This window comes from Colius striatus, chromosome 8 (assembly GCF_028858725.1).
Source record: "Colius striatus isolate bColStr4 chromosome 8, bColStr4.1.hap1, whole genome shotgun sequence".
Taxonomy (NCBI): Eukaryota; Metazoa; Chordata; class Aves; order Coliiformes; family Coliidae; genus Colius; species Colius striatus.
In genome coordinates, this window is record NC_084766.1 from 21755515 (window position 1) to 21777469 (window position 21955).

Here is a 21955-nt window from a genome sequence, read left to right on the forward strand (position 1 = left end):
GAAGTTTCTCATTATCCTGGCCAGAATGTACTGCTAATTGACAGGATAATGTAGGAACTTAGTTCAGCAATGTCAGAAAATCAAGTTCAATGCAAAGCTAATCGAAGAACCAACTGAAAGCTATCTGAATGGCTCAGCTACATATCATATCTCATGCACTGCTTCCCATGCTCAGGGCTGTAAGAACACTTTGTCAAGTCAACAATGGGATAACTCTCACTGCTCAGAATTATTTTTCAACTTTCAGTATTTTTCCAAGTAATACTGGCAATTCTTTTTCCTTTGAAAACTTTTGATCCCTTTTATCTTTGGGTTTTTTTTCCCCCTTGCCTTTTGAGTGGGTGTATATAGTTCTAGAGTTTTGTTTCAGGACTATTAGTACTGCTCTTTCCCCTTCCCTTAAAGCTTATATTTCTATAAAATTATAGTTGTTACAAAGAACCTACAGAACTGCCAAGAGAAAGTTGCAGAGTTTCACCACAAAATTCTTTGACCATTAGTTTTCTACTGCCTGTGCCTGGCACAGTAAGCTCTCTTGGAAATACTTTGCTTTCCCTTCACTTTAGAGCCTCAGAAACAGACGGTGTGGAGTCATCCTACAATGAGTTACTTTTGAGCATCTAAGGTGAAGAAGTTCATGCTGGATAGACAGGCTAACACTGCCAGTAATTTCCCCATTATGTAACTTGTCTTTCCTCATCTGTTTTTCTGTCTATAGTGCTAAGTCAAGTCACATCCAGAAATAAATATTCACTACATATATAAAGCTCTCAAGTAGGCTAATACCCTTGTCCAGTTCTGTTATCTCCTGCTTTTAGAAAACCAGACAGCGCTGTCATAATTTTAAAATTACTACAAGCTTTTCATAACATTTAGCTGTGGTAAAACAGATTTGCAAAGGTGATTTTTTTTTCCCTGCTTTTTCCTCTTTGGTGAAAAGTTAATTTAATTATTGAGATACTAGAGAATGGGAAGCACTGGGATGAATTAAGTATCACTTTGTAACAGCAGGGAAAAAGAATTAAAAATCATTACTACAGGAATTAAAAAAACCCACAAAAATCAAACAACAACAAAAAAACCCCACAAAAACCAAACTGCCACTGGACACAGGAAAATTTAACTTTACAGGGCTGTCAATGCCACAGCATTTTAAGTTGAGAAATTGCTGTATGGAAGCTGATGGAACATCTTTTCATCTCTAGCTTGTTGCAAGGCATAAAAAGTGACGCAGCATGCGTCATTTTTGTGGCATATGTTCATATTTAACAGGGACTGTTCGATTAACAGTTCTTTCATAAAGCTTTTACAATCACTACGTTCAAATATGTTCTACTAATCAATGCAAAACCAGAGATTAATTCTTCAGGTGCATTTTATTAGCAATGATGAATATAAATCTCTTATGAAAATACTCTTAGCATTTCAATATATAAGAGTTGTCTATAAAAATATACTACTACATTACAAAGCCAGTAACTTCTACAAAGCATATTATTGAACATTCATTTAACAATATATATGACACAGTAAAAATCCTTTAATTAATGATGGAGGTATTTTCACCCCCTTTTTTTGTCAAACAGTAACTCACATAACATAAGAAATTACTCATTCTGATAGACAGAAATGTTATCACCATAGAAGTCTATGTATCTTCTACCCTGAAGTTAACCTGCATCTGCAGGAACGTAAAGCCACAACTTTTCTTTGGATGGACAGGCAATTATGACCATTCTGTTGGTAATTTTAACATCCTGCTGAAGCCAGTGTTGCACAACTGCTGTCAGTATTGCCAACTCTGAATCCAAGCAGGAACAGAGATCATGTTTCTACTACCCTTGTGGGACTGATGCCACAGATGAGCCTACCACAGTTAGAGAATTAGAAAATAGATTCTTTCTGGTTAACTACTGCTAGTTATCAAGGACACAACTTTTCAAGAGGCTGCCTCTCAAGAAATAACCTTTCTTCCAACAGGCAGCTCTTCAACAAAATAAAGAAAATACTGCAAGGGGCAAGTGTTTATACTAAATGATGATCAAGGTTGTATTACCCATCTTGCCATTATCAACTGACAGGAAAAGCTATCTTGGAACAGTTTTTGGAACTGGGAAAGAGCCTAGTTTCAGGTTTCAGAAGAAAAATTATACATGAAACTAGTTATTTCACCAGTGCTGTTATACTGAGGTTACTTCATGCCTGGTGTTAAGACAAATACAGGAAATCCACTTTTATCTTGTAGACTGCAATTGTCAAATTCTTAGTGTAGATGCATTTAGAGAGCTTTTAGAACATACTTTGACAACCAACTTAACCTGAAAGAAATTGTCTGCTGCACAGTGACAGTATATAGCTTTTTCAGGCATCAACTTTCTGTAGAAGAGTTGGGTACATAAGGCTTTAAGGTGATAGAAGTCCCACTGATGACAACAGATGATTAGTGTTTTGCATAGTAAAGAACATAAGAAACACATTTGTGATGCATCAGTACCAACTATACCTTTTTACCCTGTGTTTATGTGCAAAACAACCAATTATTTCTCTTTCTATTCAAGATCCACCAAAATCGGTACATTGAATTAACATGTTGAAATTCAAGAGACACTTAACTTTATAGTACAGCAATTACAATGCAACAATAGTCCACCATATTACAAAGGATGAACTTCCTATTAGAAACTTACATTTATAGAACTTAAACCCACTGTAAATATCACAAAAACCCTACACGTGATGAACATCAATAACACATTCGACTCAAAGCTCAGAAAAAATAGCATTTGACCCTGAGAAACTTGCTGTATTGAAGTTTAAGCTAAAAAATATTTTGACAGTAAAAAACTGTTCAAGGAGAAGGGAAAAAAAGGAAAGGAAAAAACAGAATCTGAAAGAATCAAGGCTCAGCCAGTTTCATTTCAGAATCTCAAACTCTTAAGCTCTAGAAGAAAGAAGTTTGACCATCTTAACAGGAACTCTAAGAAATATTTTCAATTACAAAAAAAAACCCTAACAACATTTTAGGGTATCCATACTTCAGTAAGATTTCATTATCTTTAAGGCTTCCAAGTCTATATTGGAGGAAGAAATTCCTTTTACAATTGAGGTGGTTGAAAAAACTTAAAGCTTAAAAGTCTTCCATTCTCAAAATCATCTAGAAAAGCTAGTTACAGAAGCTAGCTTGTCATGCTTTAGGACTAGAGAAGCCGTAGTCAGAGTCCTTCTTTCTCACCACAGGTAAACAATTCTCTAACAGATGGATCAAAATCAAAATAGTGTTCCAAAAAATACAATGTTGTCAAACATAGGATCTTGTTTAGGTTATTAGCAACTTAAGTATTTAGGAAGGTTTAGGAACAGCAAAAGAAGTAGACAGAGCCATAACAAAACCCTATAGGTTCTCAGAAAGAAAAAAACAACCATCTGGGAGTTTTGGCACTACAGGTATGGAAATATATCAAAGGAGTTTCTGCAAGAACATGAGATAAAAATTACCAATCACTGTTTCAAGTTGTTGGTTTCAGGTCAGCTTATTTTCTACACTTAAGGGCAAGAAGACAGTCCATTCTTCAGTGGTCTGTTCACTGAAATAATTTCATCTACAGATCTTTCGATATAAACCTCCACATTATTTTTACTCTATACTGACAAAACAGCACTCATATACTGTAATTTAAACTATTATCTAATTCCCCTTCCTAATGTTTTCATGCTGTCATCAAGTTCAGGCTACTTTGGTTTTGCCTTTTCCAACAACCTTACTAAAAGAGTTACACTGCTGGATCAGCTCCCAGGGCAAGCTCACCACACAACCATATAAGCATGACCACTAAGCCAATGGGAGGGAGCAGGACTAGCTGACATTCCAAATTTACATCAGTATGAACTGCTTTGGAACCACACCTTTGCAAGTTAATTCAGATGTGTGCATATTGAGCATGAAGTAAAAAATGCATTCTATTTTTCTTCCATGCCCTGAAAGCTGTTGCTCAATGGCAATGATGGCTGAACAGAAGAACAAACAATTCCAGTTTACAATTTCAAGTATTAAGCAAAATGAGTGTCAAACTGGGATTTTATTATTATATCAGGCTGTAAAGATATGTGAAAGCAGTTTCATACTACTCCTGACTTTGTCAGCAGCAGCTGAACTTCAGCCTTCAGGAAAAGCAGAGAATGGACAACTATAAGCAGGGTCTGATTTACCACTCCGGTGAAATCTGCTTGTGTCCATAAATGTGTATGCATTCAGAGTGCTGAATGTACAGAATCTTGCACAAACATGGCTCTTCACATCCAGATGCATCCCAAAGTAGTATATACATTCCAGTCCTTTGGGACTCAAGTCCCTAAATCTGACCTGCCATAATGCAATGCTTATTGGCAAAAGAAAATATACGTGACTAGAAATCTGTAAATCAAAATAGTAAAACATACACAATCTTTAGTGATTTGGAAAAATCCCCCCACACATACGGAGTCCACAGAATGCTGTAGACTCCTTTAGAAAAAACACTATAGTGAGTAAATAACTGAAAACCACCTCATGATACGACAAATCAAATAAAGATTCAAGTCAAAATTTTCTTTAACCACTTCTGAGACTAGACCTAAAAATACACACGACTCCATTCGGGAAAATCCCCCTGCCCAATACTAAACATATAGTGCTCCTCAAACAGGAAAGATATTAAAATCAATAACCCAAGCCTTGTTGCTATCAAGATAGAGCCTATAAAAGTGAGAGGATGTGTATGAGAGGTGACTAAGTGCAGATTTGAAAAGGCCAGCTGTAGAAATGAGGCTGAAACTGCCCACTAGCACTGCGTGATGTAGTGTGGATGCCAGCACGTCATGAGATATGTACATATAGCTTCACCCTCCCTACTTGTTCTGTAGAATCTCTGCTATTCCTTGACCAACCAGCATTTACTGTGAAATTGCAATTACTCTGTACTTCTGTAAATTCTTAGTAAATAGGAAGATTTACAGTAAAGCATTTGCCCAGCTTTATGACGGTCAAAACTTAAACTTGGTCTCATAAAGAATTCTTTTACAAAAGAATCTCAACAGATGGATCATAAGTAGCATTTAAAATAACCTCTATTAAATACCTAAAAAAATATAATATTTTGCATAGAATAAAGGAAAGTGCAGCTACAGCATAACATTCCATACCACAAGAAATGGCTAATTTATGAGTGGTATACAATTAACTCTTGTGTCTCATCACTGAGATTGCAGCACCAAAAGATATGTTGATTGGGAAAAAAAAACCCCACATTAAAAAAAAAAAGGGATTAAGTTATTTCATTATGTCTGTAAAGTGGGTACAAACGTTTTAAATTCTTTTTAAGAGGACATAAAGCCAATAGATATCTTTCACAAGTTAATCCTCTGTTCATATAATTTGGAAAGATGAAACAGCCTTTGTTCTTTTAGAATCCAAATTAAAAATAAATCCCCATTTGGCATCTGTTTTGGAGAAAAAAAAAAGTCTTGTAGTCTGCAAGTTTTATCTATTCTATAGAAGTTGAATGTTGATAAGATCTTCATTCTTTTCTAACTTTTGTACTGCAATCACTCTGGTAATTAAGCACAGAATAGTGTTAAATAAGCCTAGCAGACCCATTCCCACTGTTCAGAAGAATGAAGAACAGGTCTAAGAAGTAGAGAATCAGGAATTTTAGGTTGTCCACTTTTGACAGGAAAACAAGCAACTTTTAAATATATCTCTACTTCTCCTATTTGCATGCCTAAATATAAGAAAAAAAGCATATACCTAATCAGTTCTCAAAACATATTCAATTTGGGGTTCTTTTTATAAATCAACTTACTTTATTGGCTATAACTTGGTACTACAATTTGGTAAATGAGATAAAATAAATAAAAAATAAATATTTTATGTATATCTCAAGATCAGTTTTATCTGCAAGGAATTAGTGTCTGTGTCCTTAGATTTCATTTTGCTTGGCTTTTTTCAGGCTTTGTCGCCACTTGCGAATGGCAGTTCCACAACTACTTGCTACTACACAAAGGGCACCACCCACAGTCCACCATGTCGGTATATGATTGAGAAAAATAATTTGTAAAATAAAAGCAAACACCACATCCATTGTTCTCATCATGGCTACAGGTCCAGCTTTCTCTATCTGCAATGCTTTTGTGAGTAATATCTGACCCCCTAACCCTAACAAGCCTATTGATATAAGAAGAACCCTGTCTTTGCCACAATATGGTAAACGCCATTCATTCATAACAAACAGTGCTATAACACATCCAATTAAACCAATGACTGCATAATACCAAATTGACAAAAAATAATGCACAGATTTTCCCACTTTCCTTATTATAACAATAGTTGAAGCTACAGATACTGTGCTTGCAATTGCTGCTATAGTCCCTTTAATGTGATCTGTGTAACTTCCCTCAATCCCAGTGACGTGTGACCCAAACAGAAACGGTGGTCTGGCAATCAGAACCACTCCAGTGATTGCAAAGAGGGTAAATAGAAGATCCCAAGCACTGTATTTCTCTTTGAGAAAGATCCATGCCAGCAATGATGTAAAAACAGGACCAGTAAAAGTTATAACAGTGGCATCAGCCAGTGGCATGACTTGGAAAGCATAGTAGAGAAGAACCATTGCGCAGGAGCCAAGGAATCCTCGGAAGAAAAGAAACATTCTTTTACCCTTTGGTCCCAAAAATCCTGTTCTGAAAAAACAAGAAATGTCATGTTAATGTCACTGGCTTGTTTATCTCATAACCAACATGAATAACCAATTACCTTTAAACGTACACACCATTCTACATTGTACACATCTTTCTAGATGAGGGAGCTATCTTCAAATATCAAAATACTTTTAACTGTCTGATCACAGACCAATTTATTCCCATCACCACCCCCCAATCTGAATCCAGAACCTGTTCATTAGCTATTAATTTTTTGCTTTCAAAATAATCCAAGAATATCTAGAAATTACCTTCTAGTTTTTAAGAACATCGCTTCAGGGAAGACCAATACATTTGATATATTTTTTGAGAAACCTCTACAATTCAGAGAGGCAAATATTTTAATTGTTCTGAATTGTACTAATTCAACTAATCTGAAACAATACAGTTATGCAATTTAAGTCTAAATTAAAGTAATATTGCAGTCTGATTTGAGCAAACATTCTAGATGTAGTTTAAAGAAATAACTTTATAAACATTTGCAACACTTACTTGTAGTATATTAAACCAGGAAGAACAAATGCCATTTGCAAAACACATCGAATTGCACTCACTTCCACTGAATGTACATCTTCTATTTTTTTAAGAAATAAAGAGGCCACTGAGAAAAGGAAGGCAGCCAGTACAGTATAAAACAGACCAAGTCCTGGACACTCAGCTTTCTTCTTTGCTCCTGCAATAGATAAACTCCAGTTAATAATGATCCATTTGAAGACTTCTCAGGTCAGACAGCTCTACATACTGCAGTGCTCCACACATTTTTGTAGCTATTCTGTGGTAGAGGACACGGGAAACAAAAGAAACAAATGTGAATACTGTGGGTGTTAGCAGGAGACAAGAGATGAACTCTAATAATTTCAGTACAAAACTTCTCACAGTTCTACATCAGTTAGCAGGCTTTACTTCTTGGAGGCATCAGACTAGTTTAGGCGATTCACTACAGGACCAGTTGTATGACTCTGATCACCACCAAGGACCAATAAACAGAACTGAAGGCAAAATAGTCTACTTTCAGATTCTGAAACACTGGAAGTTATTAGCTTGGGAATCATTTGATTATTAAGTTAAGTGAGGATCATTAGGCCAATGGATTAAAGGCCAACATCACATCAGTCTTCAAAAAGGACAACTTGAGACAGGCCGGTCAGCCTCACCTCCATCCCTGGAAAGGTGATGGAACAACTCATCCTGAACATAATCACTAAACATATGAAGGAAATGGTGGTTATCAGAATCATAGAATGGTAGGGTTGGAAGGGAGCTTTAGAGATCATTTAGTCCAATCCCCCTGCAGAAGCAGGTTCACCTAGATCAGGTAGCATAGAAACATGTCCAGGCAGGTCTTGAAGACCTCCAAGGAAGGAGACTCCACAATCCCCCTGGGCAGCCTGTGCCACTGCTCTGTCACCCTCACAGTGAAATAGTTTTTCTCTTGTATTTAAGTGAAACTTTTTGTGTTCCAGCTTCATTCCATTACCCCTTGTCCTGTTACTAGCTACTATGGACAAAAAGGGATGTCCCAACCTCCTGACACCCACCCTTTAGATGTTTGTAAATGTTCATAAGATCTTCCCTCAGTCTCCTCTTCTCCAGACTAAACAACCCCAGTTGCCACAGCCTTTCCTCATATGAAAGATGTTCCATTCCCCTGATGATCTTGGTGGCCCTGCACTGGACTCTCTCCAGCACTTCCCTGTCCCTCTTGAGCTGAGGAGCCCAGAACTGGACACACAACTTCAGTTGAGGCCTCACCAGGGCAGAGTAGAGAGAGAGAAGAACCTCCCTTGACCTGCTGGCCACACTCTTCTTGATGCATCCCAGGATGCCAGTGGCCTTCTTGGTTATCAGGGGGAGTCAACATGGTTTCATCAAGGGGAAATCCTGTTTGACCAACCTGATAGCCTTCTATGAGAGCATGACTGTCTGGCTAGATGAGGGGAGAGCAGTGGATGTCCTCTACCTTGACTTCAGCAAGGCTTTTGACATCGTTTCCCATAACATCCTCATCAGAAAGCTCAAGCAGTGTGGCCTGCTTAGAGTACTGACTATCTATCACAGTTCCAAGAAGATTTTAGTTTCACCTTCGTTTATGCCTATTTATCAGACCTTCTCTTCCTGAACCAGTTTCTCAAGTCAAATGCTTCTGTTCAAGCTTTCCTATTGCTTCAGGCTCTCTTTGGCAACGTAATCTTCCTCATTCCACCTATCTTCTCAACTATTAAAGAAAAAAAAAACCAACCACCAAACCACAAAGAGAAAGGCTGAATTAATTGCTGCTGACTTCAACATCACAACCAAAGAAAATAGTCTTTTTCACTACTGTTTTGCTGCCTAAGAGGAACAGTCTTTCCACTGAACCTAGAGGTGAACCACCATGGAAAACAGAACCCATCTAAAAATTTGAGTGGGGTGTTACCTCACTATCCCTTTTCTTTATGTTTGCATAAAATATTGGGAAGTTACCTTTCCTTTAAAGACACTCTCTAAAGAGAACTCCATGTCCCTGAGGCAGTTTTGATAAAAAGGTGTCTTATCTCATATTAGTGTAGAAGCCTGTGAACCTTATGGCTCCTCTCAAACATCAAAAGGAGGGCACTGCTGTGAGTTGCTTAGCAACTAAATATGGGTTTTGCTGGGTTTTTTTTGTTTTGTTTTAGGTGTATGTTTCTTTTTAAATTAACAAAACTTGACACATACCATTTTGATCCTGCTTGAGGTCAGCACTCATGGCTGAGAAATTGCATCTTACTACCTAAGAGCTAAGACTGAAGGCTGATACAGTGTGTACATAATAGGTTCTGGCTTTAATAGTTCTAGATACCCTGGCTTTACAAATGCAACCTGAATTTAAAGTAGGCAGAAGGCATGCTTTTCAATCAAGGAATCCAGCCACATTACAGCTGAAAATGAATGCCAGTTTCTACTAGAAATATTCTCCTTTAGCAACAGCCACTTATATAAAGGTGACTATAAAAACTACACCAACCAATACTGTACTGGGGCATCTAACAACTATGAAACAGTGTTCATGAATTACAATGTCCTAATCCACGGAATCGCACAACAGAACTACAAAACCAACAACATCTCTAATAGTAAAGCAAGAGGAATCAGACTGGCCTACAACTGAAATGGGAAATTGAAATCCAGGCTGGTTGATGGATGAACACAGCACAAACAGAACTATTAACTTTTATTTTCAGGCATGATAGCACATTTGATTACTACTGGACAAAACCAGTTTAAATAATGGAAGTGTTGAAATGGAAAACCAATCAACTTAAAGCAAAGTAAACTGAGAGGATTTAATACCCAGAACTAAACTTTGGATTAGAAGGAACAAAGGAAAAACAGAGGTAACTCATTTTTGTAAGCTACCCAGTACACCAAGCCTATCAAAACCAGTACCCTGTAATACTAGAATTTAAGCCATCAGCATCTCATTGCCAAAGCATGTACTCAGTACAATTAAAAGGTGTTTTATTTCCTTTTAAAAATAAAATGGTACAAGTTCTTCCACCAAAAACAAGCATTGCAGTTCTGAAGAGTACTTATTTCAAAATGCCTTGTAAGGAGAAGTTAGGTTACAATAACATTCCCACCCCATGAAATATTAAGCCTCCAAACGCTAGCCCAGCACCATCAAAACACTCACACACTTATGCTTTTAAGAAAAGTGTAGCAGCTTGAAAATAAAGTTTCAAGCAGTACCCAAGTCCTCTTTTCTCAATGGTTATAGATTTGAGATTTGGTTTTCCAGTTTTATTCTCTGGCCATCTCCACATGTAAGGCTTTCAAACAATCTTCTACTCCTGTTTTTAAGTCCTAGTCAAATGCCTCTCACTACACACCATTTCCTGTGTAAATTCTTTTTGTTTGCATTTTAATGCCACACTTTCTGGCAAAAAGAAGTTTTATACTTGCTAAACATATACAGTGAAGGAAATCACGCTTCTCACATACATGCCTCTTGAGAAGAGCAGCAGAGGCAGAAGACTACTGTCTATGGGGAAGGTGGCCAGTGAGATGATTCCCACAGGCCTTCAGGAAAGAGTGATCCACTCTTCACACCACAAGAAACAGAACTTAAGTAAAGTAAACAGACATAAGTAAAGTGCCAGGAGCATAACAGCCTGCATGTGAACTAATCATGGTCATGTGGACAAGATCTAAGCATGATTCATAAAGTTCAGACATTGACTCAACATTTTGTTAGATAGACTACAAAGACTTTTTGGTGAATAAATGCAAGTTTCTCAGGATTTCAAATATTGGCTTTGTTTCCCCTGAAAGTGACACTAACAGGAATTTCTCTGGTGAAGTACCCTATCTCTTCTGGCCTCTCCATTGCTCACTAGCTAAAAAGATGGACCCGTTATTCATTTTCTCATGGACAGTCAATTGCAGTCTGTATTTAATAAGGAATACCTTTTCAGTCAAGTTGTTTAAAAATTACATATGCTAAAGTGCTTCAAATAACTCGAAAAAATATTTTCAGATGGCGTTTGTTTTACAAGAAAGTCACATTAAGCTTAAAAAAACGTTGCACATTTTGCAGCAAATTTGTGGCTTTTAACAATTCAAAATGAGCAAGAAGCAAAGCACTGGTTAAGATAAAACAAGAAGTATGGCTCAGACTAAAGCAAGAATTACAAAGGATGTGACAGCTGCAAGGACATGAACTTGCTGAACAGCACTCATGCCACTCCTCAACACATTCACAGTGCCAGAAGGCCACACTACTAGAAGGCACCTCGATTCACCCAAACACATCAAGTCTTGCTTTAAAACTTTTGGCAACGGGACGCACTGCTTCCCCGAGGGACAATCGCCATCGAAGCTCCCAGAGATGCGACCCCGCAGCAGCCCGTCGCTGGGGCGGAGGCGCCGGGCACCGGGAGCGGCGAGGCTGCGGGCCCCCGCCCGCGGGAGGCCGGTACAGGTGCCGGGCGCCCTCTGCGGCCGCCTCAGCTCGGTCCGCGCCCCACCGCGGCGTGCGGCGAGCCCCGGTGCCCTCGGAGCCGCTTCCTCTTCCTCCGCCCCACCGGCAATGTCACCCTCAGAGCGGACAGCCCAGCCGGGAGGGCGCCGCCCGCTCCCCTGCCCCGATTGCCAGCCTCGCCCTCCTCACCGGGTGCCTTGTAGCAGCACGGCCAGGACGAGCCCGAGCAGCAGCCACAAACGCGGCGCTCTTCGGCGCCCGTCGCCTCCGTGCCGGGCGCTGGGCATGGGCAAGGTTGTCCCGTACCCGCACCGTCCTCCCGGCTCAGCGGCACCGCCGCCTCCTTCCCGCCCGCTGCCGGAGCGGCGGCGGCGGCCTCACCGCCCTGACACAGCACCATGAGGACGGCGGGCTGCCCGCGATGCTCCCGGCGCCTCTCAAGCCGACACCTGGCCTCCTGCGCATGCGGTGCCACCGCCCAGCGCTGCCCGGCTCCCTCCTTTCCCCCGCCCCGGGAGCGCACAGCGCTCCGGGGTGGGGGAAGGCTATATCGAGTCGCAGCTTCACCACCGCCCCGGGCCGGGCCACGCCTGGAGACAGCGGGGTTGCCAGGCTGATACCTGCGCGAACGCTCGGCAGGAGCTCAGCGCCCGTCCCGGCATGGGAGCCAGCGCGCTGCCCAGCTCTCCCCCGCGTCCCCGCAGCCCGCCGTGGCCCCCCTGAGAGCGAGGAGCTGCGCCCGGGCGAGGGGCCTGGGCTGCACCGGGGCTCGGCAGGGAGCAGCGAGGCGGCGGTGTCTCGGGAGGGGGAGCTCGCATCGCGCCGGAGCGGAGCCGGGTCCCGCCGGCTGCCGTGAGGCGCGGGGGAAGGCGGGGAGCACAAGCCGAGGCGCCTGCACGGGAATAAAACTCTGGAAAACGGTGACGCAAAACTTGAGTGGCGTTGTTGCGTGGCGCGAGCGCCTGAAGTGAAAGTACATAACTTGCTGTACACGGGAGTGACAGCTCACGGGACGGGCTCTTCAGCCTGCGCGTTGGTAGGATGTGCACCGAGATAATTGAGCTTTTATTGCTGCTTATCACCGTTCTGTGTGTCACAGTTTAAAATCCTGCTAGTCCAATCTCCGCACCGATTTAAATAGCTCGTCTTTCCTTCAATGGGCTCATTGACATTTAATTGGCATGTCAGTGAGCAGTGGCAGCAGCATCTCTCTGTGGAAGAGCTGCGTTTGTAGCGGTCAAAATGGAGATGGGATCCTGGTGGGGGATTAAGTCACTCTGTATGCATATGAAAAGCCTTACAGGATTGTTAGTAGGATACAAAAATCATTTAAGCACCTTCCCGGGGTATATTTTCCTCATAAAAACACAATACTGCCTATGTCTTTGGGCAGGGCAATTGGAAAGGGGATCAAAGAAAGAGTAGCCCCTTAACCATCAAAGAGTGCAGAGAAGAAGCAGCCAAGTAAATCTGAAATGCAAAATTCTTCCCTTTTGAGGAAGTTGAGCTGTTATCAATAATAGGGAGGAATTTTTATTCAAAGATGGGCTTTATGCTCACACATATCTTTCGGCTGCGTAACTTAACGTGTGTTTATTTCTTTATTCTTAACAATGGGGAATGTAATCTATAGCTTTAACAAATTAAGTGGTAAATTCAAGCTATTTTGCACAAATTACTTCAAGCTTTCCCTCAAGCTACCTCAAAAAAAGCTATTTCAAGCTTTCCTTGTCTCTGATTTAGCACATTTTATAGTTCATGCTGACCCACAAGAGACCATAAGTGTTTCATTATCTCTGAAGTAGTATTTGATTAATGTGACCAGAATTCCTTCACAAATTATTCTTAACTAATCATTAGATGTGTTACTTTTTTTTAAGAGAAAATAAGTAAATTTAAAAGTTTGTGTGGAAATCAGAATTAATTCTATGTAAAGATTTACATTATCTGAACTTCTCGTGCTATAAACGAAACAAATAATATCTGCTGCACTTGCTATAAACTGCTTTTATTAAAGCCTCCTATCAAAGTCCACATTGAAAGTCTTTCCTCTGTGGAGATCCAATGGCATCTGCATGTCCCACAAAGGGACAAATCTGGCCAGCAAAATTCCTCAAACAGACATCCTTAATTAAGAAGTTAGTTTTGTCTGATGCACTGTTCTATCCCTCAGAGTTTGGTTCCATTTAGAGAGGGAGGTACAGATAAACCTGGCAGCTTGCTGCTTCTCTGTAGTTACACTTCTCTGTACTTCACGGCAGCTTTTACAGGTCACTATTCCATGAATCGCCAACATGAAGTTAGAGCTGTCCTTGCCCAGAGCAGTTCTGATGGAAGACTCTGCCTCTCAGCAGCCATCCCGGGCTGGCAGTCCTGCAGGTCTCTAGGAGGAAGCCCTGGCACATCCCTGGCCAGTGTGTGTGAAGCAGGCTCGCAGCAGGCACACAGCCACAGTCTTCCCTGTCACTTAGTGAATTACTTCTGCAGTTAGCAACCGCAGGAGCAGCTGACTAACTTGAGTCTTCAGTGAAGAAAACCAGAGCCAAAACATTTAATCCCCATTACAGACACATAACAAATTTTAGTGAGTTATTATGATTTCTGGCTATTTGTTGATGTACTTTGTTAAAATATACAGATTATATATTTATTTTGTAATAGTGCCACTATGAAACCCAACAAAAAATTTTGTAGTGCCACATTGCCAAATACTGTGCTGTTAAGAGTCTCAAAGTGACTGCAACAACCCCCTCTGTGCTCCACCATGCCTGACTTTGAAGGGGAACATCTAAGGGCAGTGTTTGTTTATGCCAAGATACTTAGAGTGTTCTGTTCACTCCTGGTCAAACTGCCAAGCCTGTCTCAGTTTGAGAGCTTCCACGTTCTGCTTGTGAAGTGCAATCCTCTGAGTAAGGAGGGAGGCTCCAAAATGCCAGAACAGTTGCAGCTGCCCAAACTAACTAGTAGGCAAATATAATTTGCAGTCACTCTGTCCTAGATTGGAAAATGAAGTAGCTATATAAATGTGACAGGTCTGTGTTTTATGCAGCCCTTTCAAGTATAGATTCAGCCTGCTCTGTAATACTATGTTCAGAACTAGCTGTTCCTTTCTCCAGCACTTTGCCAGCTTGCAACCAAGAGTAGAGTAGTAAGGCCCTCCTATAGTGGTATCCCAGTAACATAACGTTTTGCTCCCCAGTACCAAAGCCCACCAGAAAAAGTTTTCTTGAACTTGGGCAATTTCACCATTGAAAATTAAACTGCAGCACCAGGTAGAATGGCATTTCTCTGTTTTCCATAGCATCACAAGCACAGAGAGGGAGCCACCTTCTCCTGTGTAGCTACCACTCTCCACACAGAGTTTTCTTGTGTTACTCTTTTCAAAGGAGGAATATGGTCATCCAGAATTTAGGCAGACAGTTTCTGTCATTATAAATGCCAGGGACAAGCCAATGCTTCATCACAGGCTGAGATAGTTAGCAAAGTAATGAGTCACTGGTCTGGGTGTGCGTGCCTGGTGAGGGATCCTTTGGTGTTCAGTTTCCATCTCCTTGCCTGCAACTACTGTCTCCTACCCCTCAGAGCAGCTTTTCAGAAACTCTGACTGGCACAAATGACAAAGCAATTATGTGAGTTTTGTGGAGAACTGTGGGAATTTTCTATGAGATTATAAGAACTTTATCCACTATCACATCATTTCTTTTATCCACTGCTGAGATATCCTAATAAGCTTTTTGAAATACTGCTGCCTCTTGGAGGTTTAGTGAGAACTAAGGGAGTTAAATCCAGGGAGCCCTGGAACTGAACTAGTTCTTCCTCACATAAGGGCAGCACTAAGGTTTCTGCAGAACACTGGTGGAAAAAGGGATCAGACTGGGTTCCTGGGAACTGTACATGGGACACCCTGCTGGCATCTGTCACAGTTTGATTTTAACTCAGCTGTGCCAGCACAGTTATGTACTGCTTAAGCTATGAAAATAAGATAAGATTTAAATTAAACCCACAATCTGTATTGATGGCTTTTGTTCTGTAAAAATGCTAATTCTGTAAAACCACTTGTATCTTAATTTTTTTTTATCTTAATTTTGGATTTAAGTTGTCTAGCAATAATTCATTAACACTAATATAGTGCAACAGAAGTAACACAATAAATAACAACCTTGCATTCGTTCCTTTCCTTCTGAAAAAGGTTTAACAAAAAAAAAAACCCAGATAAGAATTACTTTTATCAGCTTCTGAAATGGATCCAACTTTTAAGTGCATTTACCTCTGCACCTGAATGCCATAAACCAGATGATTATTGCAGCACCAAGGACTTTCATTGTCCTAATCACTCATTTAAGCTTCTGGTCAACCCCGAGATGCTTGGGAATCATAGAACAGCTGAGGCTGATGGGCACATCTGATGCCCTGAAAGGTTGTCTACTCAAAGCAGGGTCAGACAGAGTTCAGGACTGTGTCCCTTGGGGTTTTGAGTATCTGCAAGGATGAAGACTGTACTACCTCCCTGGGCAACATACTTCAGTGTTCAAACATCCTTACAGGAACAAATAAATAAACAAATATTTAAATGAATGAGCCCTAATAGTCTCACAGAGGTGTGGTCCATATGAGCTGCTGCCACTCCATCAAAATTCCAGTGCCTGTCTTTGTGGCTTTTATGGCCATCTGATGTGCTAGAAGAGACTCATATTTTTTAGCCTCCCTTGTTAAGGTGAATGGTGAATGATACTCAGTTTTGCCATCACCACAAATTGCTTCCACATATATATACAACTGTTGTATAAATGCTTAATTGTGTATGAAAGAGTGTGTTCAGAGTATCACAGTTTTCTTCCTTCTCAGTTGGTATTTGTATAGTGCTATAATAATAGGAGACAGGCTAAAACACTGTAATTAACAGGGAATTATGTTATATGAATATATGGACTGCGGTTACGGTCCATATAATGGAGAGATCCTGGAGCTCCTTTGAAATACGCTTTTCAGATTGCACTGTTAGCAGTTGCTAACAGTGAAGTTAGCAACTTCACTGAAAGTACTGATACAAACACATTCAGGTAGAAGTAAGGAATATATATAACAAAAAACCTGTAGTTTTCAGAATGATTTTTTTTTTTTAACTTCTGAAGAATTGAAAATTGATGGATGAGCAGTGTTAAAATTCTGCCTCTATACTTGTCAGTGTGCTTTCAGTCCAGTACTAAAGATGGGCTTAGTTGATTTTGGTCACATAAATGTTGTGCAGCACTGCTTCTGTCCTCAGGTGGCCTAACTACACTGCTTCCTAAGCCATCGAGCCTCTGTAGCTAGTATTCATGGGAGGGTGCATTAAGATAATTTTCCATGTATGCTGAACACTGTAAGCTTAGTGTTTTCTTTCTTGCATGCCACATAAACTTCTGAAGAATTTATGCAAATCTAGATGTTGACCCTTAAATTAAAAATATTGTGTCATTTTTTGGCACTTTTTGGTTCTCCTTAAGCACATGGAAAAAGCTTTTATTCAATGCATCTTGGAGGAAAACAAAATCTTTTAATGTCTCAATTAAAAAGCTATCTGATCTTTCTTTTTCTTTATCATGTCCAAAGAACATAAACACTAAGCAAATCAATAGATTGAACTTTAGTAGCTCACTGGTAGACAAGAAAACGAATGGTAGTACTGGTTTTATTGATCATAAATGGTTTTGCCGCTGGCCAAACCACTCTGAAGTTTTGAACAGCATGGTGGCAAGTGGCATCGGGATATTTGCCCTGATACTCAGAGGGGAATAGCAGCACTTGCTGTCTTACTGCAGTGAAGTTTTGCAGATTGTTATCAGGTAACAAGTATACAATGCTCAAAAGGCCAAATTGAACAGAGCTTTTAATGGTAAATGTGTATTTACACACCCTGTGGGCCCTATCTCAGGTGTATCTCAGATACATACACATATATGTGGATGTACTTAGTTTATGCTGTGACACAGTGAAGATAGTGAACAGAATTCCTACATGTTGCAAACTAGCAGTGCTTGTTAAAACATACATTCTCAAGGCTATTACTTCTGCTTCTTTACGAGAGTCTGTATTTTGAATATAAACTTGTGAAAGCAACCAATATGAAAACCTGAATTTGGGAAAAATCTTTCTGGCAAAAGAAGCGTGGATGGTGTTTTATTAAGGAATATTGTTTCATCTGTTTGGTTGAGGCTATCTGAGTCCTCAGTATATTGAAAAAAAATCCAGGAAAATGCATAGAATTATGGGGTTTATATTAGTGGAACATGGATTCCAGTGTAACACAGTGACTCTCATCATTTCTTTTTCAGTTGTTTACTGGGGCAATTTAGGCGGTGAAGAGCTTGCAGCCTTGGTATGTTCCCTTTCCCTTACTGCACTTTCTGATCTGATATATCAGATATTGATGATATTGCTGGGAATGAGGAACATTATGAGATTAACTATAAAACTAATCAACCACAGCTCTGTTCCCTTTGAATAACTCTTTGTGAAGATTAAGGTGATCCAGTGTGTACAGAAATGTACAATCAACAATAAGAAAATAAGAGAATAGTAAATAAGGAATCTGGAAAAAACCTCCAAACATTGACAGCCTTTGATGTACAGAAAAGAAGAAATGAGCATGCTAGCATTTATGTATGCATAAATGCTTGGTAGGTGCTTCTCCAGGTTGCCTCTCCTGCTGGTAGTTGCTTAAATTTAGGTATTTGCAAAATTAAAAGCTTTATTTTGAAAATATCTAAATTTAATATTTCAACATTTTCGGCTCCAACATCTATTCATTTTAAATTATTTCTCAAATTCTCCCAGTTTCTGGATCTTTAAAAAAATTGTGTTTGGCAATTTTGATAACTTTACTTGGGGTTTTTTCCACCTCTTCGTTGGAGGAGTTTTGGAAATCACCTAGGAGCTTGTCCTGTTACCTAGTGTAAATTGCCACTTACGGATAGCAGAGATTGCTACATCAGCTTGTTCAACGCAACTACCAAAGCCAAAGGTCTCGGAAGAGGGAAGGGCAGATATTCTTTGAACTGTAGCCAGAGAAAACAGGAGTAGGCAGCAGGTATCAGTTGTTATTCTGCAACATGCTTGCATAGAAGTAATATAATCATAAAATACAATCTCTATCTAAATAACTCAGAGAATTAGTAGTAGACAGGGGGAAGTATTTTCTTCCTTCTTCATAGCAATCTGCACTGTGGAGAGAAGAGACAGATTATTTTAAAATGGTATAGCTTTAAAGTTCATGGTGATTTCCCAGGAATTTCTTTTCTGGTAGGCAGCACAGTAGAAGAATCAGGTAGGAGTACAGCTTGAGTGCTATTGACTGCTAGAGCTCCCAAGGAGGAGTGGAGGAAAGTGGAAATTGCTCACAGTTGCCACTGATCATTTTCCTTGTTTTGTTTTGTTCTTTTCTATAATGGCATCTATGGCTGTTACAAGAAGATAGCTCATTCAATTATATTTTTTCACTGTCACTTTAACCAACTTTTTTTCAGCAATAGTAATGACAGAACATATAGTTTATCTTCATGGAAGGGAACTATTTCAATCAGCTGCCTTTCTTGACACTTGCATGGTAGGTTTCCTATTCTGTAAGCTGTCTGCCTGGGGCTGCTCAGCAGGGCAGGAAGGGGGCAATTTCCTTACTTGCAACACGTATGAATTATTAAGCATTTGTTTACATGGACTACTTGAAGGGAGTTATTTTTCCTCGGCTTCTACTTTTGCCCAGAACAAAAGATATATACAGTGTACATAACCTTGGCACAAGTCAGCATTAGTGTAATGGGACTCTATCATACATATATATATTTCTATATGGATTATAAATTTATTCTATAAAACATATTTATGTTCTGTATTTATAGAAACATGTCATATATAAAAAACACTAACATGATTCATCCTGGGCACCTCTTATCTTGCTGACATCCTACTGCAATATCTGCTTCTCTCTATGTTCTTATACTACTAAGTATGTTCAAAGGCGAATGAGCTGTAATGCAATGTTGTTACAGGAGTAAAACTTTGCAACATAGGTTTTGAGCCCCTTTCCATTTGTCAAAGTCATAGATACAGGTGGGGTCTTTTTTGTTTTCATTATTTTTTCAGTGAAACCAGAGCTCCTTCTTTACCTCCAGGATCTGCAATGCAGAACAGCATTCCTCCTTGTAGAGGGAAACCCTGCTGCTGTCATGCATGCAGAATGCATTGATCCTAGGCATTTTGCTAGCCATTTCATCCACAAGAATACTTCCTTAAGGCAGGAGGCATGGTTTCTTTTCCTTCCTTGCTGGAGGCTGAAGGAGTATCCTGGGAAATCATCATGCTGTATTTCCCATACTTTTTTTTTTTAAATAGGCATTGCTTCTGGCCAAGTAGGCAGGATGTTATAGCACATGAACCCTGGTATAACTCCAAATGGTTATTTTTATGTCCCTGTAACCTCAGCTAGCTCAGATCCTGCTAACAGTGCCAGTGTGGCAGCCCCTCAGGAATGGGCTGACCGAGCTTTTGCAGAGTGTGCTGATCTCTGCAATCTGTTCCTGGCTCCCCAGCAAGTGGACAATAAGGCAGCTTGGATTTGATGACACAGGCAAGCTGATTACTCCCTCTGAAATACCATCAAAACTGGGAATGTTCTAAGATGGAAGAGCTGGTGTCCTCAAGACCCTGCACAGTGCCTGTGGTCAGTGGCTGTACGTTATGGAAATTGTCACTGTTGAGCTTGTTCCCTCCTTCCACATAACAGCTTCTGGGCTGCCTGCTCCTTGTGCAGGTACAAGGAGGGCTAGATAGGAACACAGAACTTAGTAATTTACTGTCCTAAAGAGCTCTGGTTGTATACAGAGCTATCACTGTGGCATAGTTCATTTGTACACTTGCCAGGTACACTTTACAGTTTGTGCCACTGAATTAACTAATTATTTTGCACTTTTATCTAGTTACAGTTGTACATACTTTTAGACAACAGTCTCAGCAGTACAATTTTTTGAGAAGCAGTTGAAATTAGCTTCTTACTCTGAGATCCTTTGATAGTGTCACTCAAAATAACTTTACAGAAATTCTGAAATGAGTTGTAATTCTAGAACAAACGTTCATTTCCTGTTTGGTTCAAGCCAATACAATATGATTATCATACTGCTGTTGCAGTTTTATGTACTCCAGAACTCTGTATAGAAAGGCAGAGTGGTTGCTGCACCGGGTATTTTTTCTTGGTCTCAACTTTGAAGTGAGTTTATTTGAAGAAGTTATTATTATCTTAAATGAGGTAGTTAATGCCTTCAAATGTAGACATTAAAAGGATGTTCTTTTTTCAGTAATGTTCAGAAAATTTAGACATTCACAGGTGCAGTTAAACTTTCCAAAATGGAACAAATTTCCTTACCACAAACTCTTGTTTCTGGTCCAGCTTAGTCCTTTTTCCTCCTTTATTTTGCACTCTGGAGCAATATATTTACTGGTATTTTTCCTGAATGGGCATTATCATTCTGTTATTTTATATGGAGGACAAAAGGAAGCAGGATAGGATTTTAAAATGTCACAATTATTTGGGAATCATGAAATTTAGGGATTTTTCTTTCTTTCTTTCTTTCGGGTTTTTTCCCAAATTGGTGATCTGCTCTTGTCTTTTAGAAACTGCTCCCTCACAGAACAATACTCTTGCCTGGTTAATCATAAGGTACTTTGCAGCTAATATTTCTACAGCTCTAATATTCAACTCTTAATAATATTCTTATAAAAAGACTGAGTTCTGTTCTTCCCAAGGGAGTCTATGTCTGTCAGGACTTACATGGCTGAGCCAGCCAAACTTGTGCAATTACATTTTCAAGCACTTGCAAATAGTTTGCCAAAATTTTCTGTTGTTGACTTCCTTGAAATGTACGTTGCCGGTATCTTCGAAATGTTTTTCACTGTTCATGGTCTCAATATCGTAAATGCTTCATAATTCCTGTGCACATCTTATGTTTTTTATTTTGTGAATCTCTCTAACAAAGTTGAGCTAATTTCTGTCTCGAGGACTGAAAATAGGAAATGCTACTCTGGAGCACATTCAGTATCCAGCTGCTTGGCTGTCCTCTTGTCCAAAATGGCTACAGCCAGATGCTTCTGACAGAAGTCCAAAGAACTTTCTCTTCCCTAATAATCAGAAATTATTTTAAGTATTAACAAAGAGAAATACAATTTTTAGGTAATTTTTCCATGGTTGACTGTTTTCTGAAAGACACATTCTCAACAACTACCTCTTGCAATGAATGACGCAGTTCAGTG

The 21955-nt window shown here is 39.8% G+C and overlaps 1 protein-coding gene across 1 annotated transcript; it reads right to left on the minus strand.

Annotated features, from left to right (window-relative positions):
• Positions 1-1463: 1463 nt before the first annotated feature.
• Positions 1464-21605, minus strand: SLC35G1 (solute carrier family 35 member G1). The gene is made up of 5 exons (XM_062001715.1): positions 21570-21605; positions 12305-12636; positions 11864-12264; positions 7225-7405; positions 1464-6714 (listed from the first exon to the last, which is right to left on the minus strand). Exons 1-5 carry the CDS (start codon positions 21603-21605, stop codon positions 5955-5957), a joined length of 1710 nt encoding a protein of 569 aa, XP_061857699.1. The 3' UTR covers positions 1464-5954.
• Between the last annotated feature and the right edge of the window lie 350 nt (positions 21606-21955).